This window comes from Giraffa tippelskirchi, chromosome 2, assembly GCF_054371585.1.
Source record: "Giraffa tippelskirchi isolate mGirTip1 chromosome 2, T2T-mGirTip1v1.2.pri, whole genome shotgun sequence".
Taxonomy (NCBI): domain Eukaryota; kingdom Metazoa; phylum Chordata; class Mammalia; order Artiodactyla; family Giraffidae; genus Giraffa; species Giraffa tippelskirchi.
In genome coordinates this window covers 25,139,053-25,163,987 of record NC_137276.1, presented here as the reverse complement: position 1 = coordinate 25,163,987, position 24,935 = coordinate 25,139,053, and the positions used below count along the sequence as shown (strand labels likewise).

The following is a 24,935-nucleotide window of genomic DNA, read 5'->3' as shown; positions in this document are numbered from 1 at the left end:
CTTGACAAGCCACCCGTCCAACCCTACACACAGTGAGGAACCTCTACAATAAAGAGGAACTTCAAACTACCAGAATACAGAAAGGCCACCCCAAACACAGCAATCTAAACAAGATGAAAAGGCAGAGAAATACTCAGCAAGTAAAGGAAAATGAGAAATGCCCACCAAACCAAACAAAAGAGGAGGAGATAGGGAATCTATCTGAAAAAGAATTTAGAATAATGATAATAAAAATGATCCAAAATCTTGAAAACAAAATGGAGTTACAGATAAACAGCCTGGAGACAAGGATTGAGAAGATGCAAGAAATGTTTAACAAGGACCTAGAATAAATAAAAAAGAATCAATATATAATGAATAATGAAATAAAGGAGATAAAAGACACTCGGAAGGGAACCAACAGTAGAATAATGGAGGCAGAAGATAGGATAAGTGAGGTAGAAGATATAATGGTGGAAATAAACGAAGCAGAGAGGAAGAAAGAAAAAAGAATCAAAAGAAATGGAGAAAACCTCAGGGACCCCTTGGACAATATGAAACGCCCCAACATTCGAATCATAGGAGTCCTAGAAGATAAAAGGAAAGGCCATGAAAAAATACTCGAGGAGATAATAGTTGAAAATTTCCCTAAAATGGGGAAGGAAATAGTCACAGAAGTCCAAGAAACCCAGAGAGTCCCAAACAGGATAAACCCAAGGCGAAACACCCCAAGACACATATTAATCAAATTAACAAAGATCAAACACAAAGAACAAATATTAAAAGCAGCAAGGGAAAAACAACAAATAACACACAAGGGGATGCCCAAAAGGATAACAGCTGATCTTTCAATAGAAACTCTTCAGGCTAGAAGGGAATGGCAGGACATACTTAAAGTAATGAAAGAGAATAATCTACAACCCAGATTACAGTACCCAGCAAGGATCTCATTCAGATATGAAGGAGAATTCAAAAGCTTTACAGACAAGCAAAAGCTGAGAGAATTCAGCACCACCAAACCAGCTCTCCAACAAATGCTAAAGGATCTTCGCTAAACAGGAAACACAGAAAGGGTGTTTAAACACGAAGTCAAAACAACAAAGTAAATGGCAACGGGACCAACTTATCAATAATTACCTTAAATGTAAATGGGTTGAATGCCCCAACCAAAAGACAAAGACTGGCTGAATGGATACAAAAACAAGACCCCTATATATGCTGTCTACAAGAGACCCACCTCAAAACAAGGGACACATACAGACTGAAAGTGAAGGGCTGGAAAAAGATATTTCATGCAAACAGAGACCAAAAGAAAGCAGGAGTCGCAATACTCATTTCAGATAAAATAGACTTTAAAATAAAGGCTGTGAAAAGAGACAAAAAGACACTACAAAATGATCAAAGGATCAATCCAAGAAGAAGATATAATAATTATAAATATATATGCACCCAACATAGGGGCACCACAATATGTAAGGCAAATACTAACAAGTATGAAAGGGGAAATTAACAATAACACAGTAATAGTGGGAGACTTTAATACCCCATTCACACATATGGATAGATCAACTAAACAGAAAATTAACAAGGGAACACAAACTTTAAATGATACAATAGACAAGTTAGATTTAATTGGTATTTACAGGACATTCCACCCCAAAACAATCAATTTCACCTTTTTCTCAAGTGTACACGGAACTTTCTCCAGGATAGATCACACCCTGGGCCATAAATCTAGCCTTGGTAAATTGAAAAAAATCGAAATCATCCCAATCATCTTCTCTGACAACAATGCAGTAAGATTAGACCTCAATTACAGGAAAAAAACTATTAAAAATTCCAACATATGGAGGCTAAACAACACGCTTCTGAATAACCAACAAATCACAGAATAAATGAAAAAAGAAATCAAAATATGCATAGAAACGAATGAAAATGAAAACACTACAACCCAAAACCTATGGGACACTGTAAAAGCAATGCTAAGGGGAAGGTTCATAGCAATACAGGCGTACCTCAAGAAACAAGAAAAAAATCAAATAAATAACCTAACTCTACACCTAAAGCAACCAGAGAAGGAAGAAATGAAGAACCCCAGGGTCAGTAGAAGGAAAGAAATCTTAAAAATTAGGGCAGAAATAAATGCAAAAGAAACAAAAGAGACCATAGCAAAAATCAACAAAACTAAAAGCTGGTTTTTCGAGAAGATAAACAAAATTGACAAACCATTAGCCAGACTCATCAAGAAACAAACGGAGAAGAATCAAATCAACAAAATTAGAAATGAAAATGGAGAGATCACAACAGACTCCACAGAAATGCAAAGGATCATAAGAGACTACTACCAACAGCTATATGCCAATAAAATGGACAACTTGGAAGAAATGGACAAATTCTTAGAAAAGTGTAACTTTCCAAAACTGAACCAGGAAGAAATAGCAGATCTTAACAGACTCATCACAAGCACAGAAATCGAAACTGTAATCAGAAATCTTCCAGCAAACAAAAGCCCAGGACCAGACAGCTGGTTTAGAGAAGAGCTAACACCTATCCTACTCAAACTCTTCCAGAAAATTGCAGAAGAAGGTAAACTTCCAAACTCATTCTATGAGGCCACCATCACCCTAATTCCAAAACCAGACAAAGATGCCACAAAAAAAGAAAACTACAGGCCAATATCACTGATGAACATAAATGCAAAAATCCTTAATAAAATCCTAGCAAACCGAATCCAACAACACATTAAAAAGATCATACACCATGACCAAGTGGGCTTTATCCCAGGAATGCAAGGTTTCTTTAATATCCACAAATCAATCAATGTAATACACCACATTAACAAATTGAAAGATAAAAACCATATGATTATTTCAATAGATGCAGAAAAAGCCTTTGACAAAATTCAACATCCATTTAAGATAAAAACCCTCCAGAAAGCAGGAATAGAAGAAACATACCTCAACATAATAAAAGCTATATATGACAAACCCACAGCAAACATTATTCTCAATGGTGGAAAATTGAAAGCATTTCCCCTAAAGTCAGGAACAAGGCAAGGGTGCCCACTTTCACCACTACTATTCAACATAGTTTTGGAAGTTTTGGCCACAGCAATCAGAGCTGAAAAAGAAATAAAAGGAATACAGATAGGAAAAGAAGAAGTAAAACTCTCACTGTTTGCAGATGACATGATCCGCTACATAGAAAACCCTAAAGATTCTACCAGAAAATTACTAGAGCTAATCAATGAATATAGTAAAGTTGCAGGATATAAAATTAATACACAGAAATCCCTTGCATTCCTATACACCAATAATGAGAAAACAGAAAGAGAAATTAAGGAAACAATACCATTCACCATTGCAACAAAAAGAATAAAATACTTAGGAATATATCTACCTAAAGAAACAAAAGACTTATATATAGAAAACTATAAAACACTGATGAAAGAAATCAAAGAGGACACAAACAGATGGAGAAATATACCGTGTTCATGGATTGGAAGAATTAATATAGTGAAAATGAGTATACTACCCAAAGCAATCTATAGATTCAATGCAATCCCTATCAAGCTACCAATGGTATTTTTCACAGAACTAGAACAAATCATTTCACAGTTTGTATGGAAATATAAAAAACCTCGAGTAGCCAAAGCAATCTTGAGAAAGAATGGAACTGGAGGAATCAACCTGCCTGACTTCAGGCTCTACTACAAAGCCACAGTCATCAAGACAGTATGGTACTGGCACAAAGATAGAAATATAGATCAATGGAACAAAATAGAAAGCCCAGAGATAAATCCACACACCTATGGACACCTTATCTTCGACAAAGGAGGCAAGAATATACAATGGAGAAAAGACAATCTCTTTAACAAGTGGTGCTGGGAAAACTGGTCAACCACTTGTAAAAGAATGAAACTAGAACACTTTCTAACACCGTACACAAAAATAAACTCAAAATGGATTAAAGATCTAAATGTAAGACCAGAAACTATAAAACTCCTAGAGGAAAACATAGGCAAAACACTCTCCGACATAAATCACAGCAGGATCCTCCATGACCCACCTCCCAGAATATTGGAAATAAAAGCAAAAATAAACAAATGGGACCTAATTAAAATTAAAAGCTTTTGCGCAACAAAGGAAACTATAAGCAAGGTGAAAAGACAGCCTTCAGAATGGGAGAAAATAATAGCAAACGAAGCAATGGACAAAGAATTAATCTCAAAAATATACAAGCAACTCCTGCAGCTCAATCCCAGAAAAATAAACGACCCAATCAAAAAATGGGCCAAAGAACTAAACAGACATTTCTCTAAAGAAGACATACAGATGGCTAACAAACACATGGAAAGATGCTCAACATCACTCATTATTAGAGAAATGCAAATCAAAACCACAAATAGGTACCATTTCACACCAGTCAGAATGGCTGCTATCCAAAAGTCTACAAGAAATAAATGCTGGAGAGGGTGAGGAGAAAAGGGAACCCTCTTACACTGTTGGTGGGAATGCAAACTAGTACAGCCACTATGGAGAACAGTGTGGAGATTCCTCAAAACACTGGGAATAGAACTGCCATATGACCCAGCAATCCCACTGCTGGGCATACACACCAAGGAAACCAGAGTTGAAAGAGACACGTGTACCCCAACGTTCATTGCAGCACTGTTTAATAGCCAGGACATGGAAGCAACCTAGATGTCCATCAGCAGACGAATGGATAAGGAAGCTGTGGTACATATACACAATGGAATATTACTCAGCCATTAAAAAGAATACATTTGAATCAGTTCTATTGAGATGGATGAAACTGGAGCCCATTATACAGAGTGAAGTAAGCCAGAAAGAAAAACACCAATCCAGTATACTAATGCATATATATGGAATTTGAAAGATGGTAACGATAACCCTGTATGTGAGACAGAATAAGAGACACAGATGCATAGAACAGTCTTATGGACTCTGAGGGAGAAGGTGAGGGTGGGAGAGAATAGCACTGAAACATGTATATTATCATATGTGAAACAGAACACCATTCTACGTTCGATGCATGAGACAAATACTCAGGGCTGGGGCAGTGGGATGACCCAGAGGGATGGGATGGGGAGGGAGGTGGGAGGGGGATTCAGGATGGGGAACACATGTAAACCCATGGCTGATTCATGTCAATGCATGGCAAAAACCACTACAATATTGTAAAGTAATTAGCCCCCAACTAAAATAAATAAATTTATTTAAAAAAAATCTTAAATCAAGCGAAATAGTGGATCTTAGATAATTATTTTTTTTTAATTTTTTTTGTTCCTCAGACTTTCCTTCATTATTCCACTTCTTTTGGCATATTGAAAAGTTTACTCATTAATCAGCCTGTTTCAGACCCTTTATTCTATGTTATACATTTGCCAATTGCTATTTTTAAAATTACAGTCGAAGGGATCTCGAGCAGTAAATTCTATTTCTCTTCATCTTCCTGCATCACAGTTCACATGGCCATTTTGCTCAACAGGTAGCATTCATGACCATCCTCTGGTGAGCAGTTTTTGTTGCAGATTCCTGGGGTCTCCCCAGAGGTTTTGGTTTAGGGGATCTGATACAGGACCTGGGAGACTCCATATTATGAAACACACACGCCCAGTGTGATTTTCATCCAGGTGCCTATTCAGGAACACTGCTGTGTGGATCCTGTACCTTGCACGGTACTGAAGTCACAGCCCAGGGACAGTCGTCCTCAATAAGCCTGGAGAAGGAGCCTTGGTACTGGGGTCGGGAATTACTCTGCTCTGTAGCACCCACAGAGCCACATGGCTGAAGTGACTGACCACAGCACAGCGTCTCCACTTGTGTGTCCATTGGACAGCACTGCCCTGGAATGAAGGGACTGCAGGTGTGGCATCAGGGGATGTGGCTCTTCAGTGCCGTGGTGTGGCATTGACAATCCTGTTTCTAAACTTGACCTCCACACTCTGGAACAAATCCAACATCAATAGGCCCCTTTTCTTCTTTTCATGTAAGAATCTCCACTCTTCCCCAGTCCTGGTCCTCCTCTTTGGCAGTCAGATTCCCAGATTAAACTAAAACCATTGAATTCTCTCTTGCCTTGGCACAGTTTAAACAAGGCAAAGCCAACCAATTTGGTTAATAACAGTGTGAAACCTGTTTCTGCTGTGAGATTAAAGATTCAAATGGCATTTTCTCCCATTCTCTTCTGGAAATCATCTCTCTCTGAATGTCATCAATGTCCCCTGTGAATATTCCTATTCATGTTCTCCTTCTCTTTCTTTCTCCTTCACTCACTCACTCAGTCACATACACATTCTCCATCCAAGAGACAACTGAGTGTCAATAGAGTATTAATGTGGTGCCCTAAGAGTTAGGGCTTCCCTGGTGGCTCAGCTGGTAAAGAATCTGCCTGCAATGCGGGAGACCTGGGTTCGATCCCTGGGTTAGGAAGATCCCCCGGAGGAGGGAATGACTACCCACTCCAGTATTCTGGCCTAGAGAATTCCATGGACTGTATAATCCATGGGATTGCAAAGAGTCGGACACGACTGAATGACTTTCACTTAGAGTTAAGTTGGGAAATTAACCCTGTCAGAGTCTATTTGACCTTGGACAAGCTTTTCTAACCTTTCTGTGATCTTCCAGTGTTTCACATGTTTGAAAACACAAATATAAGGAATATTTTTTTGGTATCATTTTTTCATCAGTTGTCTAACAAGGTTCTTATGTGGAGTAAGATTTACAATGAGCAGATTTCAATTCAGTGAACAAATGTGTAACTATTAAGCCAACCCCCAAATGATGCTGACTGCTTTGTGAAGTAGTGAGTTTCTCTTAATTGGAAATTCTCAAGCATAAGCTATGTGTGTGCCTTGTAGAACTCTGAAATAAGTGCACCTGTACATGAGCTAAGGGTTTTTAAATGTCAAGACTTCACATTTCTAGAATCAAAACCCATAGCATGTGTAGTACCATTCCTTGTCTTGGAACCATTATCAACTCTTCATGAATTACTGTACCTTTTCACTAAGCCAAGATTAAACCTACTACATCTTAACAGAGCATTCAGGCAGTCATTAGTAAGACAAATAATTTTGCCTTAAAGAATCCACCTGCAGTGCAGAAGAGAATGGGTTTGATCCCTGGGTTGGGAAGATTCCCCTAGAGAAGGGAAAGGCTACCCACTCCAGTATTCCAGCCTGGAGAATTCCATGGATTGTATAGTACATGGGGTCACAAAGAGCTGGACGTGACTAATTGACTTTCACTTTCACTTGATAAAGGATCTCAGAATTAAAAAAAAAAAAATAGTTGGACTGGATTTGAAGCTTTCAAATTGTATCACTATCCAAAAAGCACCAAGATATATAACAATTGGCCCAAGGTCACACGTAGATAGTTGGTGACAGGGAAAGAACCAGAATGTGGATTCTGGTCTGATTCTCAGCCTGGTTTTCCTTTCACAGTTTAAATACACAATGGTTAGGATTACTGGTTCTGGTGTCCAATTGCCTGGGTGCAAATCCCAGCTCTATCACCTTCTAGAGCCATGGAATTCAGGTACATTTACTTAATCGTTGCTTCAGTTCCCTCTTCTATGAAAAGGAATGATAATAATTGTAACTTCTTACCTGGGTTGCAATAATTCCTGTATGGCTCTTATGTTTTTGTAATAATCAGTTTAACACATATATTTTTTATAGAACCAGACAACAGAGTGAAGGCTCAAAAATGTTACTTATTGCCATCATCATCGTTACCACCTAGTCCCCATATTCACAGTCAGTGTATTTAGTGGGTGGAGCAGATAAAGAGCCTTGAATGGAGCATTAGGAATCCTAAGACATTCAGAATTGCTATGATTTCTAAACGTCTATAACTCTGTGAGATTACCCCCATGCCATAGGAAGGAAAAGACACTAGAATTTACCTGTGGGTACTAAGAAGTTTCACCAAAACTCTAAATCCATAAGCACAATAGGAAGGAATGGTAGCTATCTTTTCTTTTCTTGCTGTTTTGTAGTACCTACCTTGTCTCGGGTGCTGTATTGGGCATTTTTTCGATAATGTCAGTCTCTGTTGTTTTGCACTATGCCTACAAATAGGTTAGCCCCACTCCCCAGGAGAGAAAAGGGAGGCTTTTGGAAGCTAAATAATTTTTCGGAGTTGCTTGAAATCTGCTCCATTTCACTTATTTGCATTTGAGAGTTAATGCTGTTATTTAAAATAAATAGCTCCTCAGTATTTCTCTAAGAAAAGACCTGAAGAGCAGAATTGGCTTCTTGTTCACAATTTTAATTCACTTTTTAAAATTTTGACAATATGTGTATACCCAAAGGGATAGAAGTTGAGAGAATCATGGAAAGTTTTTTGTTTTTCTCTCTGAGATGGCAGGAGGCATGACATTTAGGATAGTTTGAATATTTAGTACTCTTAAAAGCAAAACATACTCGTAAATCTGAATGTAACAAAAATGTAATGTAATTCAGTTCAGCTTAACTTGCATTTCAGTTCAGTTCGGTTCAGTTGCTCAGTCGTGTCCAACTCTTTGCGACCTCGTGGACTGCAGCACACCAGGCCTCCCTCTCCGTCGCCAACTCCCGGAGTTTACTCAAACTCATGTCCATTAAGTCAGTGATGCCATCCAACCATCTCATCCTCTGTCGTCCCCTTCTCCTCCTGTGCTCAATCTTTCCCAGCATCAGGGTCTTTTCCAATGAGTTAGTTCTTCGCATCCGGTGGCCAAAGTATTGGAGTTTCAGCTTCCACATCAGTCCTTCCAATGAACACTCAGGACTGATCTCCTTTAGGATGGACTGGTTGGATCTCCTTGCAGTCTAAGCGACCCTCAAGAGTCTTCTTCAACACCACAGTTCAAAAGCATCAATTCTTCGGTGCTCAACTTTCTTTACAGTCCAACTGTCACATCCATACATGACTACTGGAAAAACCATAGCCTTGACTAGATGGACTTTTGTTGGCAAAGTAATGTCTCTGCTTTTCAATATGCTATCTAGGTTGGTCATAAATTTCCTTCCAAGGAGCAAGCATCTTTTAATTTCATGGCTGTGATCACCATCTGCAGTGATTTTTAAGGCCCCCCAAATAGTCTGTCACTGTTTACTCTATTTTCCCATCTAGTTGACATGAAGTGATGGGACCAGGTGCCATGATCTTAGTTTTCAGAATGTTGAGTTTTAAGCCAACTTTTTTACTCTTCTCTTTCACTTTCATCAAGAGGGTCTTTAGTTCTTCACTTTCTGGCACAAGTGTGGTGTCATCTGCATATCTGAGGTTATTGATATTTCTCCTGGCAGTCTTGATTCCAGCTTATGCTTCATCCAGCCCAGCATTTCGTATGATGTACTCTGCATATAAGTTAAATAAGCAGGGTGACAATATACAGCCTTGCCGTACTCCTTTTCCTATTTGGAACCAGTCTGTTGTTCCATGTCCAGTTCTAACTATTGCTTCCTGACCTGCATACAGTTTACTCAAGAGGCAGGTCAGGTGGTCTGGTATTCCCATCTCTTTCAGAGTTTTCCAGAGTTTGTTGTGGTCCACACAAAGGCTTTGGCATAGTAAATAAAGCAGAAGTAGATGTTTTTTCTGGAATTCTCTTGCTTTTTCAGTGATCCAATGGATGTTGGCAATTTGATCTCTGGTTCCTCTGTCTTTTCTAAATCCAGCTTGAACATCTAAAAGTTCACGGTTCACATACTGTTGAAGCCTGGCTTGGAGAATTTTGAGCATTACTTTACTAGCATGTGAGATGAGTGCGATTGTGCGGTAGTTTGAGCATTCTTTGGCATTTTGCATCTACTGAAGCTTTATAACGTCAGTGCTAGGAGAGAAGCAAAGATGACAAGACTTTAATCCAGGCTTCTAAGGAGGTGATCCTTTTGGAAAGGTTTGACACAGTGAGAAATGCTGGACTTCACCGTGAAACTCATTGATGTAGATGGATGAGAAGCTTGCCTTGCAAATCTCCTGGTGGAGATGCAGCCTACTGGGAAGACTAAAGATGCTGGGGTATCTTCTTCATACTCTTTCAGAATTCCTAAGTTCTCTGATTAGCCTCTATGCAGCACAGATCCCAAGGCATGTTCACTTGTGTAAATATTCTGTCTCTGTCACTGGTCTGGGATTCCTCTGAGGGCAAGAATCAGACTTACATTCTCAGATTTTTGGAACCTCAGGGAGTGTCTGATGCATGCGGCTTCTCTGTACACCATGACCAAATACAAAAGAAGTGAATCAGTGAGTCTAAAGTCACCCCTTCTCACCAAATGAGACCCTTGGTCCACCATCTGCAAGATGGGGAGGCATGAGGCTGGCACAGTGGTGTGATGGTATCACCTCACAGCTAGTCAATAAAGTTATGAAGCAGATCTCTATTCACAGTGCAAGGAACAAAGCTTTTGACTTTTAGTTTTTGTAAGTGGAGGAGTGACTGTACCAAATCTTAGAAATACTTTAGAAGGGCATTTGGTATTTAGAAATACACTAGTCATGAAGATTATGTGATTCTCAACCATTTGGGAAATCCCTGTCGGGTTTTACCGCAAGAGTAACCAAATGAGAATTTCATTCAGTCTAGTCTTTCTGGCTTTAAGTTCAAAAATAAGGATTTATCAATGTCCACCAATTATCATGTAATTATATAATACCTTCCAAGGGCTTTCCCTACCTAAACATCCACATACAGTTTTTACTCTCTTTTTTAAAAATTCCCTTCCCTCATATAACACTTCTCCATCCAGGCTAAACATAAGCACCCTCTCCTTCTTCAAGTCCTCCTTGATTATTCCAGCTCAGGCATGCTTTTTCTTGTCTGAACACCTATAGCATTTAGAGAAAATGAACAGTGATGTCAATTCAGAGTATGACTTTACTAGTAGGACTTGTGCTATCATGGTCTTTTGATTCTCCACAATAAAGCAGAACACTACTTGCTATTAATTGAATGTATGAAGGATACTGAGTGTTAAATCCCCTTCTTTCTCTCTTCATAGTAAAAAAAGAACTAAATTTTTTTGACCTTTTAAAATGTATTCAACTACGTACTAAGCATATTTCATACCTAATCTTATTTAATCCTGATGACAGTCCTGAGAGACAAATACTAGCTTGCTTGCACTTCACAGATGAAAAGTGGTACTACTGCTTAACCAAGGATAATCATCAAGTAGCAAGTTCAGGATTTGAATTTTTCACTTTTCCTTATAGCATGTTAAAAAGCAGAGACATTACTTTGCCAACAAAGTCCGTCTAGTCAAAGCTATGGTTTTCCCTGTAGTCATGTTTGGATGTGAGAGTTGGACCATAAAGAAGGCTGAATTGATGCTTTTGAACTGTGTGTGGGGAAGACTCTTGAGAGTCCCTTGCACTGCAAGGAGATCAAACCCATCAACATTACAGGAAATCAGTCCTGAATATTCATTGGGAGGACTGATGCTGAAGCTGAAACTCCAGTACTTTGGCCACCTAACTCAAAGAGCCAACTCATTAGAAAAGACCCTGATGCTGGGAAAGATTGAAGGCATGAGAAGAAGGGGACAGTGAAATGGTTGGATGGCATCACCGACTCAATGGACATGAGTTTGAGCAAGCTCCCAGAGTTGGTGAAGGACAGGGAAGCCTGGTGTGCTGCAGTCCATGCAGTTGCAAAGTGTCAGACATAACTGAGCAACTTAACAACAACTTTCTTCCTTCAGAGGCCTTTCTCTCACACCACAATATCCTTGAGAGATCTGGACTTCTTCCTTTTTATCAGGCATCTTGTGTTATTAAAACATACAAAAGTGCCACAGGCATGGGACTTCCCTGGTGTTCCAGTGGTAAAGAATCTTCCTGCCAGTGCAGGGGACAGGAGTTCGATCCCCAGTCCAGGAAGATTCCACATGTCATTGGGCAACTAAGCCCTTCTACTGAGCCTGTGCTCTCGAGCTGGAGTCACAGCTATTGAAGCCTGCACACCCTAGGGCCTGTGCTCTACTATAAGAGAAGCCACTGCAATAAGAAGCCCTCACACCACAACTAGAGAAGGCCTGCACGTAGAAACGAAGACCAGTCCAGCCAAAAATAAAATAAATGAATAAAATTTTTTAAAAAATGTCACAGTCATTAGAAGCCTATCTGGGGATCTCAAGTTATATGATAAATATCTGCTTTCAGTTTCATCATAGAATCTTTTTTCAATCTCATTTGGAGATAATGTCCCAAGTCCAAATTTAAGACCTTTGGCAAATTAGAGGCTTGAGCCAAGTGGTGACTCCTGCTCACCTTATGACACCCACAATCCGCTGTGACCTTTGGTCATTTCCACCTGGTAGCCTGGCCCGCCTGACTCATTCCTTTCCCCAGGCCCCCACTTTGGATTCTCCCCGGGCAGCGGGTGCAGTAGCACTTATTATTGTGTTTCTGTGTTTTGGAGAATAAAAGCGTTGAGACTTCTCAAATATGAGTCTGACCAAAGACTACAAGGCCCCTGACTTTTAAATCTCGTTTTAGTGCTGCTTTCCTGGTGACTTGGACCTTTTGTTCCATGCTGGGCATTGGCAAGCATGGTGGGAGCCAGCAAATAGGATAAGTTTGGCACAATAGCTCACCTACCAGGTGCCAAGGTTTAGGTAGGTTTCGGTTTTGTTTGGGGTGGCCTGGAACACACCTGATTCTTTTTTCAAAGTCTCCAAGTGTGGGAGTAAATAATAAATAGACAGGGAGGAAATGAGCCCGTGGGAGGGATAAACAGATGTCCTCCTGTGCACACCTTTGATTACTGGTATAAGGAGCTTTCCAGGGCACTCGCTGGCAAGAAAGAAGCGGGTTGTCATGTCAACACTTGTGGTTTCTTTACATGTATTTATGGCGTTTTGCTGGGTTTTAGTGCTTTATTCTAGGAACAAATTACTCAGGTGGTGTGGGGCCAAGAATATTCCTGGTGGACAGGCCATGTGCTCCAAACGGTAGCCTGGGCTTCTTGCCTTCCCCGTCCTCCCAGCCAGGCGTGCAAAGCCAGGCCACTCTTGGCTGTCTGTGTGGACAGAGACAAAGAGGAAGGGGCCTGCAGGCTGCACTCATGGAATAGGAAGCAAGCTGGTCTTGCTAATGATTCAGGCGTAGGAGGATGGGGCACTCTTTTCTCTGGAGGGTAGGGTGGGACCAAATCACAGAATCAAGATGCAAAATAAATGGCTCCTGGGCTTGTTTGGGCTGTAGGTTTATTTTGTTTGGCCTTGTACTGTTTGGCCTGCATCATATTTTAAATTTAAATTAGCTGTCAATTTTTTAAACATTAGGAAATTTCACATTAAAAAAGTTGAGACCTTTACCTTTATGTAGAAACTCAGCGCATCTTTTTCCTGCATGTCAGTGATGACTGATGCAGAGAAGCAGCTCCCCCATAAAGAGGCAAGTGTTGGACATGTAACTATAGTCCCAGCTGCTCCACAGTGATCCCAGACACTGAGGCCATGTGCCAGCTTCATTCATCAGCTTTCCCCAACTCAGTTTCCTCTTATACGTTATTCGCCTGGCCCCTTAGACATTTGATTTCAATAGGCTAGTTGTAAAAGACCTTCTATTTCACAGAAAAATATCTGAGCCTTGTCCCCTGTCAGTCAGAACTGTTGATGACCCAGGAGGGAGTAGCCGAGGTTAGAGTTGAGAGACGACGCTGGCTTCTTTCCTCAGGTTCACCCAGCTTCCAATTCATCCTGCACCTGCGTAGCAGTTGTGAAATGAATACAGCAAGCAACCCAGATGGGAAGGCCTTGTTGAGGCAAGTAGCAAGGGTCATGGATAGAAGCAAAGAGATTCTGGAAGCACTTTAGGGACAGAATTCAAGGTTTGGACCAGCTGGGTCGCATGTCATGTGGAAGAAAGAAAAGTGAAGAGGCTTGAGCTGCCGGGCAGATGATGAGACTGCTGATGGAGAGAATGAAATCAGTGTTTGATGTGTCTGGGTTGAGGATACCAAAGCAAATTGACTTTGCCCAGATATAGACATTTGAAAAGTAGGGCTGTCACACGTAATGAATTCATTTCCTACCAAAACACGTTTCTTTGTTAAATTAACAGTATGCTCATTAATAAATGTGTGTAATAGCTAGCTACAGATGTATGTGAACCCCTTCTTAGACAGCAGGGCCTTTCAGAATAGAAAATCTCTGCCTCATTCACTGCCATATTCCTGGTGCTTTTAAAATAATATCCACTACGTTATATACACACAAGAAGTACTTGCTGGGTCATTCCGTCAATCACTTAATTAAAGAACACGAGTTAGGGATAGTTGAAGGTACCCTTGTTATAAACTCAGTTATTATAAATTTTTGCTCATTTAAAGTTTTGCCTTCATTTGTCTCTCCTGCTTACCACTCCTTCCAATGTTGCCTCCAGTACTCATGCACACCTGTGTACATATTTAAGTGGGCAAGTGCATTAGGTGTGTGTAGTGATGCATGTCATTTTAGACAATAACAAAGAATTCTCTGCTTTTAATCCTGAAGTGATCTTTACTTTTTACTTTGACCCATTTATTTTTAAACACCATTATTTTTAAAGCAAGTGTATGCAGAGGTTTCTTTATAGAAACGCACCTGTAGACTCCTGGATTTCTCATTCAGTGCATAGATTTCAGGGGTTGATTGAGGAAGGTTCAGCTGCTAGGTCTTTAGAAGATTTTACAAATAATTATATAATAAGTAAATATATTCTTATTGTAGACAAAATAAAGATGTGTATAATATAAAAAGGAAAGGCCCCACTTCAACTCTGTCTCCTTAAGCCCATTCCTTTCCCCAGAATTAATCATAGCTCATTTGTGTAGGTATTCTTTAAAACATTTTATTTCTATGCAGTTATGGCACAAACCTATATTTATAAAGACATCTTTATTTGACTTTTTTGGTCATCAGTTGGATCACGCCGTGGGTGCACATGCGTGCTCAGTCACTTCAGTCGTGTCTGACTCTTTGCAGCTCCATGGACTATAGCCTGCCAGGCTCCTCTGTCCATGGGATTCTCCAGGCAAGAGTACTGGAGTGGGTTGCCATACCCTCCTCCAGGGGATCTTCCTGACTACGGAATTGAACCTGCGTCACCTGTGTCTCCTACATTGCAGGTGGATCCTTTACCACGAGACCATCTGGGAAGTCTCTTTTATTCACAGTGTGATGCTTTGCTACATCTGTACCTTTGATTATTTAAATGTTCTTTAGTTCATGGACATTTAGTCAGTTTCTGGTTTTTCATTGCTGTGAATAATGCCACAATGAACATTTTTGCCCTTACCTCTTTGTGAAGATATATGAGTATTTCTCTAGAAAACATCACTTGAGTTAGAATTATTGGTACAAGATATGTATATTTAAAATTCTGATAGATATTTCAAATTTGTTCTTCCAGAAATCTGTACCAATTTCTCTTTAACTGGTAGGATATAAAATTAACTCTTTGCTGCTCCCTTGCCTGAACTAGATATTCTTTTTAAAACATTATTACAAATTCTGTGGACAAGAAAATGCAGTATCATGGTTGTTTTAAATTGCATCACTGTTCCCAGGAGGTAAAGCTCTGTGTGCTGAGGGCTTTGCTGACCATTGTCCCCTCTGTCTAAGTGTCGTTCTTCCCTCCCCTTTCAGATGCTCACTACCTCACCTGCAGGATCCAGGAATGTGCCGAGACTACTCGGAGTGGGCCTTTTGCCCGCTCGATCGACATCAGTTCCCTAGTGGTCCAGGATGAATATATATTCATTCAGGTGAGTCCAGATGCACCATCACTGGTAGAGGAATGATGCATGGGTGAAGTCAAACTGCTCCCTAGGAATATGAGGATGGCTTTCCAGAGGCTGTGAAGATGTGGAACTTGGGTGCTGTCCCTTCTTTGCTTTGGGTACCCAGTCCCCTGGGGAAACCCCAGACTTCTGGGGAAAGATGAAGGTGTTATGGGTCATTATCATTTACAGGGAACTTTAGTGGCCCTCTGAATCCTTTGGTGGAATTGCCATTTTATTCTATCAATGGGGTGTTGAAATGACCAGGACTTGGGCTGGGGGTTGAGATTACTTGGAATCAAGTCTCATTAGAAATGAGTAATTAGAGATGAGATAGGTAATTTATCAAAGCCACATTCTATTTCTGTCCAAAGTGACTTGTCTAATGTGGGAATGAGAATTTCCAAGAAATTAAGCCTCTCTAGGATTTTATTACTGTGAAAATCTAGGTCTCACTAAATCTTCCCCTTCCTTTCCAGTGCCTATCACCCCCTCAAATGTGAAGCCCCAAATTCTTGACTCCAAGAACTCTATGACTTTTGGAGAAAACTGGATGTAACTAACATTTTTAGGCAGGCAAGGGGAGCCTTGGTTTAGATTTTGAGTTTCACTGGAAGGAGGTGCAAAATAGATTTAAAAATGAGGGAAAAGAAAAGAAGATGCTCTACTGAGTGATGGACTCTGTGTGTGTGTGTGTGTGTGTGTGTGTGTGTGTGTGTGTGTGTGTGTTATTGAGATAAATCATACTTGGATTTGAGAGCAAGTTTGATTCCTCCCAACCCCCGTCTTTCCACCTTTCTCCAGTCCATTGTTTTCCAGACTGCTTCCTTTAGGAAGCTTGACCTTTGAAATCTCCCTAAATTGTCTCTTCCTCACTCCTGGCCTCTCTGTCCATATCAGGACTATCTTCTCTGTGAGACCTTCTGTGAATTTCCAAGCTGGGTACGACTCTTCCTTGAAATTGTGAAGCTCTTATTATCTGCTGTTCCTCTAGCACATAGGCTATTAGGCATTGTTACTTCAGTCTTAGTGGAATTGTCTATTTCCAAATTGTGTTTTGCACTCTCTGAGAATAGGGACAATGTTTTATACACACATTTTACACTGAACCCTCACCCTAACAAGATGTCTTTGCAAATCAAGGATGCTCAATGACTACTTGTTTTATTGATTGACTCTACATGTAGCAGTTACTTTTTTTTTTCTTTTTTACAAATTAGCTGCATAGATTTTTGAGGTCTAATATGATACAGGAGAGGTTTCACAGGTGGCGCTCGTGCTAAAGAACACTCCTAGAAATGCAGGAGACATAAGAGACAGCAATTTGATCCCTGGATCAGGAAGATCCCCTGGAGGAGGGCATGGCAACCCACTCCAGTATTCTTGCCTGAAGAATTCCATGGACAGAGAAGCCTGGTAGACTATGGTCCATAGTGTTGCAAAGAGTCAGACACGACTGAAGCGACTTAGCACACATGCATGCATGCTATAGGAAAAGTAGCCAGCCATTCAAAAACCAGCTTGAAAGAAGGAGTAAAAGAGAGATTTTTGTGTTTACATAATCATTGGTTTCTCAGCTTGATTAAAAGCCAGAGTTTTAGAAATTGTTTTTCTAAATTTTGGCAGGTCATTGATACTACGATTTTCTTATTCATAGACATTTATTGAATACATACAATGCACAATACACAGTAGTAGGCACTACACTTGGGTATTCCCTAGCTTTCTGCCTTTGACCTTCTTAACCACCACCAGCTCCACCACCACCTACCCCTTCCACCCTGCCCGCCACTGTCTGGGAGATCTCATGGTTTTGAGCATCTTTTCCATGTTCAGATAACTCTTAAGTGAATGTGTTATGACCTCTATCATGTACAGCAGACCTACATATCTAACAGCTGTCTCAGTGTAGCTATTATGTAGATAAAATATAATTGCCATGTCCCCTTTGAATTTCAGCTACCCTCAGGGTAGGGTAGTTGAAGGCTGAGTTGAGTTACTCTGCCAGATCATTCAAGGTAGAAACCTGGATGTCATCAGTTAAAATGAAATGAACCCACAGCCTCTGCTAATATCACTGTTAGTTATTTCTCAAGTGTTTCCTTTCATTCTACTACCATTGTTATGGCCCCAGTTTAAGGTTTTATTATTGTTTTCTCATTGTTTAATTTTTCAAGGTAAAAGCTCAGGGATGATTTATGCATTTACCAATCTGATTGCCCTTTTCTTAATGCTAATACTGTGTAGAATGATGAACATGGCAGAATTGTTTCTGGGAAATATGACTTAGAACTTAAAATGTTCAGATTTTTTTTGTTTCATTTCCTTGTATTGCATAGTTTTCTGTAACTGCAGGCAGATATCTATATTTGTTTTCTAAATGTTCTGAAATACTCTTTTTTAAAAAAATATTATTGTTCTGGAAACCAATAGAGTTTTTTTTCTGTTTGATCAGTATTAAAATTTCTTTTGAAAGAAATATGAGTTCCCATTATTCAATAAAGTTTATTGATTCCCTACTACCTTGTAGACCCCCTGTTTTAGGTTCCGGGGTAAGATATTAAACACAATAGAGTTCCTGTTTTACAAGCTGATGGGAGACAGGAAAACTATGTAGATGATGTGTGTGTGTATATATATATATATATATATATACACACACATACTGATATATATATATATATACACACACACTGATATGAAAGGCCATGAAAGGTAGTGGCTAATGAACTGTAGTTTAGAGCCTGACAGCCAGCATTTATTCTGACTTTTGCCAAATAGCTGAATGATCTTGACCTCATTAGACTCATCTATAAAAAGAGGAAAATTGTAGTATCTACTTCATGGGTTGCTAAGAGGATGACATTTGTCAATTAAATCTATAAAGCACCAAAACAATGTTATATAAATGTTGCTTTCTCTTTATCTATCTTCTATATCATCTATTAACTTAGTTATAGACTATATCAGGTAATGGCAGTGTTATGGATCAAAATAAATGAGGGGCCATGAATTTGGGGTGTCTGTAGATACTTCTATTTAGGATGACCTGGGAAGACCTCTTTGGTTGGTGATCAGGGAGAGAATGGCCAGAGTCTGGAGTCAGAGGGGGACGAGGAGCCAAGTCTCTTGTGCTCTATGCTTTCTTGAGCCCCTGATGCAGATGTAGGGTAGGCAGGTAGAAATTGGAGGCTGAGTTTAGAAGCAGGAATGGTGGAAAGGTAGGGGCTGGGGATATAAATTGGGAGGGTGTCAGTGTATTGATATTTTTGAACCACAACATTGAAGTCACCAAAGGAGTAAGCGTTGATAGAAAAGAGAAGAGATCTAAAGACTGGGCCACTGGGTACCCCAATATATAGAGTTCAGGGAGATGAGGGAAGTGGCAAATGAGACTTGAAAAGTTTAGAGATGACATCAGAAAGGCATAAGCTGGTAGATTCCACAGAGTCTTGAAGGGTTTTTAAGGATTTATTATTATTACTAAATAATAAGAAAGAAATGGGAAACAAGAAAATAACAATGCTCCAAATAGCTCTTGAGCAAAACATTGAATTTCATTAATAATGAAGTAAACACAGATTAAATGCTGTTATTTCCAGCTATCAATCAGGTAAGATGAAATGAAATAAAGTCAATGCGTTACAGGTAAACAATAACATGCACTGCAGGTACGGATGTAAGTAGGTTGCCCATCAGTACTTAATCAGAGTCCTTTCCTCCTCATAGGTGGGTTTGAGGGTTGATTTTGATCAATGTGTGAGGTATATCTTAGTTCTGACGGTGTATGCTTAGTTTTTAGTTATAATTGTTTATTTTAAAAAAATTACGTGATCTGGTTCCTTTGCTTCCCTGCATATGTATTTCTTTGAGGATTTTGAACATTTGTTCTAAGACTTATGAATATAATGTTATACAGTGTAGCATATCTTCTGTTTTGTATAATCTATTGATTGCCTCTTGTGAGCAGTTTAAAAGTTAGTGCATTGTCATGCCTTTCTAGTTCCTCTGCTTTCTCTTTAATTCCTCTACCACCCAGTTTTGGTTGGTTACATTATCTTTTAGTGTTTGCTTTCCTATCTTGAAAGGCAATTTTCTATTAGTTTAAATATTTTATTAAGCACTGTTGAAAACAGGTAGAAAAAATAGTATGTATGTTTATGATCTCCTTCTGTCTCCCTTCTGTACAGCCTCAGTTTGCTAATTAAATCATTTGGAACATTTATATTCTGCTCAAACCAGAATTCCTGCATTTATTTTTATTTTAGTTTTATAGGTAAATGAATTCAGTGCTCACCATCAGTCCTTTTACTAGAGTTTCCCATTTATTTCTTGGTTGTCTGAAATTTGTCTTTTAGTAAAGTCTTCAAGAAAGATGAATTCTTGAATGCCGAAAATATGTTTGTTTATCCCCTTTATGCTTTAATATCATCTTTTAAGTATAAAACTTACGTGTTATTTACGTTCCATGAGAACTTTGTTTTGTTAACTTATTGAATGTTACTGTCTCTGGCTAGTCTCACATTTTTGCTTTCTATGCATCTTTATGTATTTTTCGCCCTTGATATGTAAAGATCATATATATATATATATTTGCATACTATTTTATTTTTATTGATGTATGTTTTTTAGTTGGTAATACTATGTTGATTCCTTCCACTGGAATATGTCTTATTTAATTGGCTCGATCTCTCCTTCCTTTTTATTTTCTCAAAAAGTTTCTGTGTTTTGGCTCTCTTCTAGACACTTAGAATGTGTACAATGGGCAAGAAAAACAAAGGGGAGACATCAATTTTTTTTCTTCTAGTATGTTTAACTCCCTGAGCAAAATGAGAGTTATAGAAACAGTTTTATTCATACTATCCTTGAATGAGTATTTAGCCATGTCCAAGCTTCCCTGGTGGCTCAGACTGTAAAGAATCTGCCTGCAATGTGGGAGACCTGGGTTTGATCCCTGGTTTGGGAAGATTCCCTGGAGGAGGGCATGGCAACCCACTCCAGTATTCTTGCCTGAAGAATTCCATGGACAGAAGAGCCTGGAGGGCTACAGTCCATGGGGTCGAAGAGTCAGACACAACTGAGTGACTAGCACACACAGGCTTCTTTCTCCCTTTTTTGCTGCTATTGTTTTTAAGTTTTTTTTCATGCACTTTGCCAGCTTATATTTTATCTATTTTTGTTGTCTCAGCATATCTCCCCTGAGCTCTTGTATTTAGGCTTTGACCTCTTCTCTTATAATGGTGATATCATCATGTGAGTTATTTTGAATCATTAAAATTAACCAGTGTAATTAATCACAGTTTTTATTTACTTCATGGAAACATTTTTTTTTTCTGTATCTGCTCTTTGTTTTTTCTTTTTCGTCTCTTCTTTAATTTTGTTGTGTTATAACTCATGTTTTCTTCCATCTTTATGTTTTTTATTGTTACCTTTTTTTTTTTTTAATGATATGAGCTTTTCCAGCTGAATTATTTGAGGAGGTTTATCTTGGGGATCAGGGCTCTGATCAAGGTTCTTTTTCAGCTTAATAAGAATCCCCCTTGGTTCTCAGTGAGTTTCTATAAAACTAAATTATTCCCCATGGACTATACAGTCCATGGAATTCTCCAGGCCAGAATACTGGAGTGGGTAGCCATTCCCTTCTCCAGGGGATCTTCCCAACCCAGGGATCAGACCCAGGTCTACCCACACTGCAAGTGGATTCTTTACCAACTGAGCTATCAAGGAAGCCCATAAAATTAAATAGTATTAGTCTTTTAGTGGATTTTTCTTATAAGGTAAAACCACCTGAGTGGTTCTCTATCCAGCCATACCTCTCCAGCTTCTCCTTGTCACCAATCAGTTCCAGGAACGTTCCCACTGCCAGTTCCTGGGCTACAATTCCCTTTGTTCCAAATAATAGGTTGTTAGTTTTGCTCCTTTGAAAATATCTTTAGAGAACTCTATTTCTGTAGCTTGATCTAAGATTGTAGCTGCAGGCATTTTTGCTCTGGTGCCTGTCTGTACCCTGTTTGTCCTTCACTGCCTTTGGCTTCATTTCCGCGTATAGTGTTTCAGGGTTATATTTTCCTTAAGTATAGAATTTGTATTTTTCTTTTTGCATGTTTTCTTTGTTGCTCCAGGATGATTTATGAAAGAATAGGGGGAAGCACCATTATTACTTGGCTATTAAAAACCATTTATAAACCCTTATCATATATTTTCTGAAAGGATGCAATAAATGATTTTCTTACTCCCAGATCAGCACACCTCCAATCAGTTCACAACACTACTTCCAAAGTAATTTGTTTAAAATAAAAATCAATGTCCTTGCCTTCAGTGGCTTCGCATCACCTATAGGTTAAAATCCAGTTTCCTTAACGTTGCCTGTAAGGTCTTCTCCGATCTGGATCCTGCCTACTGCATCAGCCTTCTGTGAATTCCTTTCCCACCACTGTCCCCCATGTACTTTCTTTTTCATATTTTACACTTCAGTAAAAATAAACTATTTTAGTCTCTATTCATGCACCACGTTATTTTTGCACTATTGTCATTTCTTGCCTTAATATGCTTTTCTTGTTTTGTTTTGTTTTTCCCAGCTTGGAATGTTCCTTTATCAAACAAACTCAGTCTTTAAAGTTCGACTTAAGCAATGCCTCCTATAGGTATCTTCCCTGACACCCTCAGTCAGATCCTATGCTGATTACTTATCTATGTGCATTAAGCCTCCTGCAACAAGTTCTGTAAACTTTAAGAGGAATGAGACTATGTCTTATTCATCATTGTTTTTCCTGCACTTGCCGTAATAACTGGTGCTCAATAAATGTTTGTTAAACTGAACTGAACTGAGAAGATAAGACACCCTCCTCATTCTCAGGGAGTGTAGTTAGTTATCTTTTTAAAAAGCAAGGGAGTCTTGTTTCTCCAACTAACAATAGAAGACAACTTAGGGTAATTGGCAATTGCTCACTGCATAAGAAATGACCATTTGTAGAATGTCTCTGTATCTTTATAGAACTGCTGCCCAGGAATTATCCATTATGTTATTCAGTGTCTTTTTTATATTCATTCATTTAAATGTATTAAAATACATTCAGCCCAGTGGGGAAAACAGACAATGAAACAAATATAATGGAGTGTGATAAGAGATGTATTTGTGGGAAGCACATGTTTCTCTCAGAGTGAGGAAGAAGAGCTCTTCACCCTGCCCTGGGTCAGTGCAAGCTTCCTGGCAGCTGGGCTGCAAGTATCAGTTAGACAGGTGAAGGACAAAGGGCATTGCAGGCAGGGGAGGCAGGGGTAAAATGAAGGAAGTGAGAGACTATAGTGTATCAGGACCTCTGTCTAAGGACAGTTGTAATTGTAGGAGGAAATGCAGTGGCTGGAAAATAAATTAGAAAACTGTCCTGGAGAGGCAAACCTTTTCTGTTTCCTGTCATTAGATATTGGTAGTTTTGTTTTTCCCTCTTTACAGCTGCTAAAAATTTCAAAACTGATTTTTGTGTCAATTTCAGCATCTTCCCATTAAGCTCTATGATATTGTTTTCCTTACCACTGGTCATTTTTGATGACTTGGCACCTCTCTTCTATTTATTCAGTTTTTTTTTTTTTTTTTTTACACTTTTGCTTGATAATTGAATGGGTAATCAGGAAGGGCTTTATGGAAAAGGTAAGAGTTGCACTTTAGTGAATGAATATCAACCTCTGAGGCAAGGAAAGAGCAAAGATTTCTCATTCTGTTTGTTGAGATAAAGCTGCTTCAGAAGACCTTTCTGTCAGAGCAGCAAACCCTCAGAGACCACAGCAGCCTCCAAAGTTTGAATCCGCAGATTTGTATCTGATCAAACTATCATAGGTTTGGGATAAGTTGTGTTCTTCCTACAGTGGCTAGATGTCTGCCAAAGAACAGTCTTGGGAGAAAAAGCTGTAGCTCACCCAGGCTTGGGTCCAGCCCAGCACTCACGGGTGCCATCCCCATGGAGTCTTCCTAAGGCAGAGCTGGACACTGAGGATTGTGCTGCCACTGACAGGGTCTACCCTCCTTCCATATATGACTTCTGAAGGGGAGATTTGTAAAAGCAGATTATTTACTTCTATGCCGATGACCCAAGGAGCTAAATAACAGCAGTACAGGTGTTAAGTGGCTTTGGTGGGTTTGGTTTTTCACAGTTCTAAGGGACTTACCACTTAAATTTGCTAGCTTTTTAAAGTATTGATATCTTTTATTTTGTTTAGTGCCACCAGAGGTAGAACTCCAAAGGAGGAAAACAAACAAAGCCTTGAAGAAAAGGAGACAAGTCTATCCCTTCACTCTTTCATACCTTTATGTGCCCAGTGGGTTTCTTGATAGTTTGTACATTGGCTCTTAGCATTCTCTTGATGCTAACAAAAATGGAAGAGGTTGTCTGGGAGGGTGGGGTTCCAGGACTCTTAGCCCCTGCTTTAAAGTGGGGCTTTAATCTGCTTTTGTTTGCTCTGTATATCATGGTTCTTAATACTTTTATTTTGCAAAAGGAATCTGCCACTGAGAAATGTTTGAAATCCACTGATGTTTTTGTAGCTGCTGACTGCATAGGTCAAGGTCAGGCATTTTTTGTGTGTGGACAACTGCACCACTAGGAATTCAAGTAATATCCAGGCCTGCATTTGTCTCTTCATATTCATAAATGAGGTGCATGTTTTTGAGGCATAATTATTTACCCACAAGTGAATCATTATATACAAATGTATAGACATTTGAGAGAGCAGGTTGAATAACCCAAAACCTAGCTTACTTCTTCATAATGCACGTCTCATAATATTAATTTTGCTTAAAATATTCACCCTCTCTCATTGCCCCTCTACAGGTAAACTTCCCATGCCCTGTATAATTTCCTTTTTGTAGACATATTATTAGCTTTGATCCTGTATGGAGAAGGGTCCATGTACTTACTCACTCAACTCCTACAGTTTCGAGAGACCCCAAACATTCTGCCTCATCTTGTACTTTTTCATCAACAAAGAGGTAAAGGTAGCCATCTTGATGGTTTTGCCTAGGGAACCTACTGTGTGATCTCCTGCTGTTGGGGAAGGTGAGCTGGAGATGTACAGGAAGCTGTGAAATGTGTTCATCAGACAATGCCTTTTCTGTGCAGGGGGCTCAGGGCCTGGGGTTTCGTAGTGAAATCAAAAGGAGTTAATCCTTCCAGAAG

General features: G+C 39.4%; 1 protein-coding gene across 5 annotated transcripts in view; it reads left to right on the top strand.

Annotated features, from left to right (window-relative positions):
- Positions 1–24,935, top strand: part of SORCS3 (sortilin related VPS10 domain containing receptor 3) — a 626,056-nt gene that overhangs the window by 450,502 nt on the left and 150,619 nt on the right. For all 5 annotated transcript variants that reach the window (XM_081543145.1, XM_081543168.1, XM_081543160.1 and 2 more), the window contains one exon: positions 15,632–15,750. In XM_081543145.1, coding sequence (XP_081399271.1) covers positions 15,632–15,750 — 119 coding nt within the window. The remainder of the gene's footprint in view (positions 1–15,631; positions 15,751–24,935) is intronic.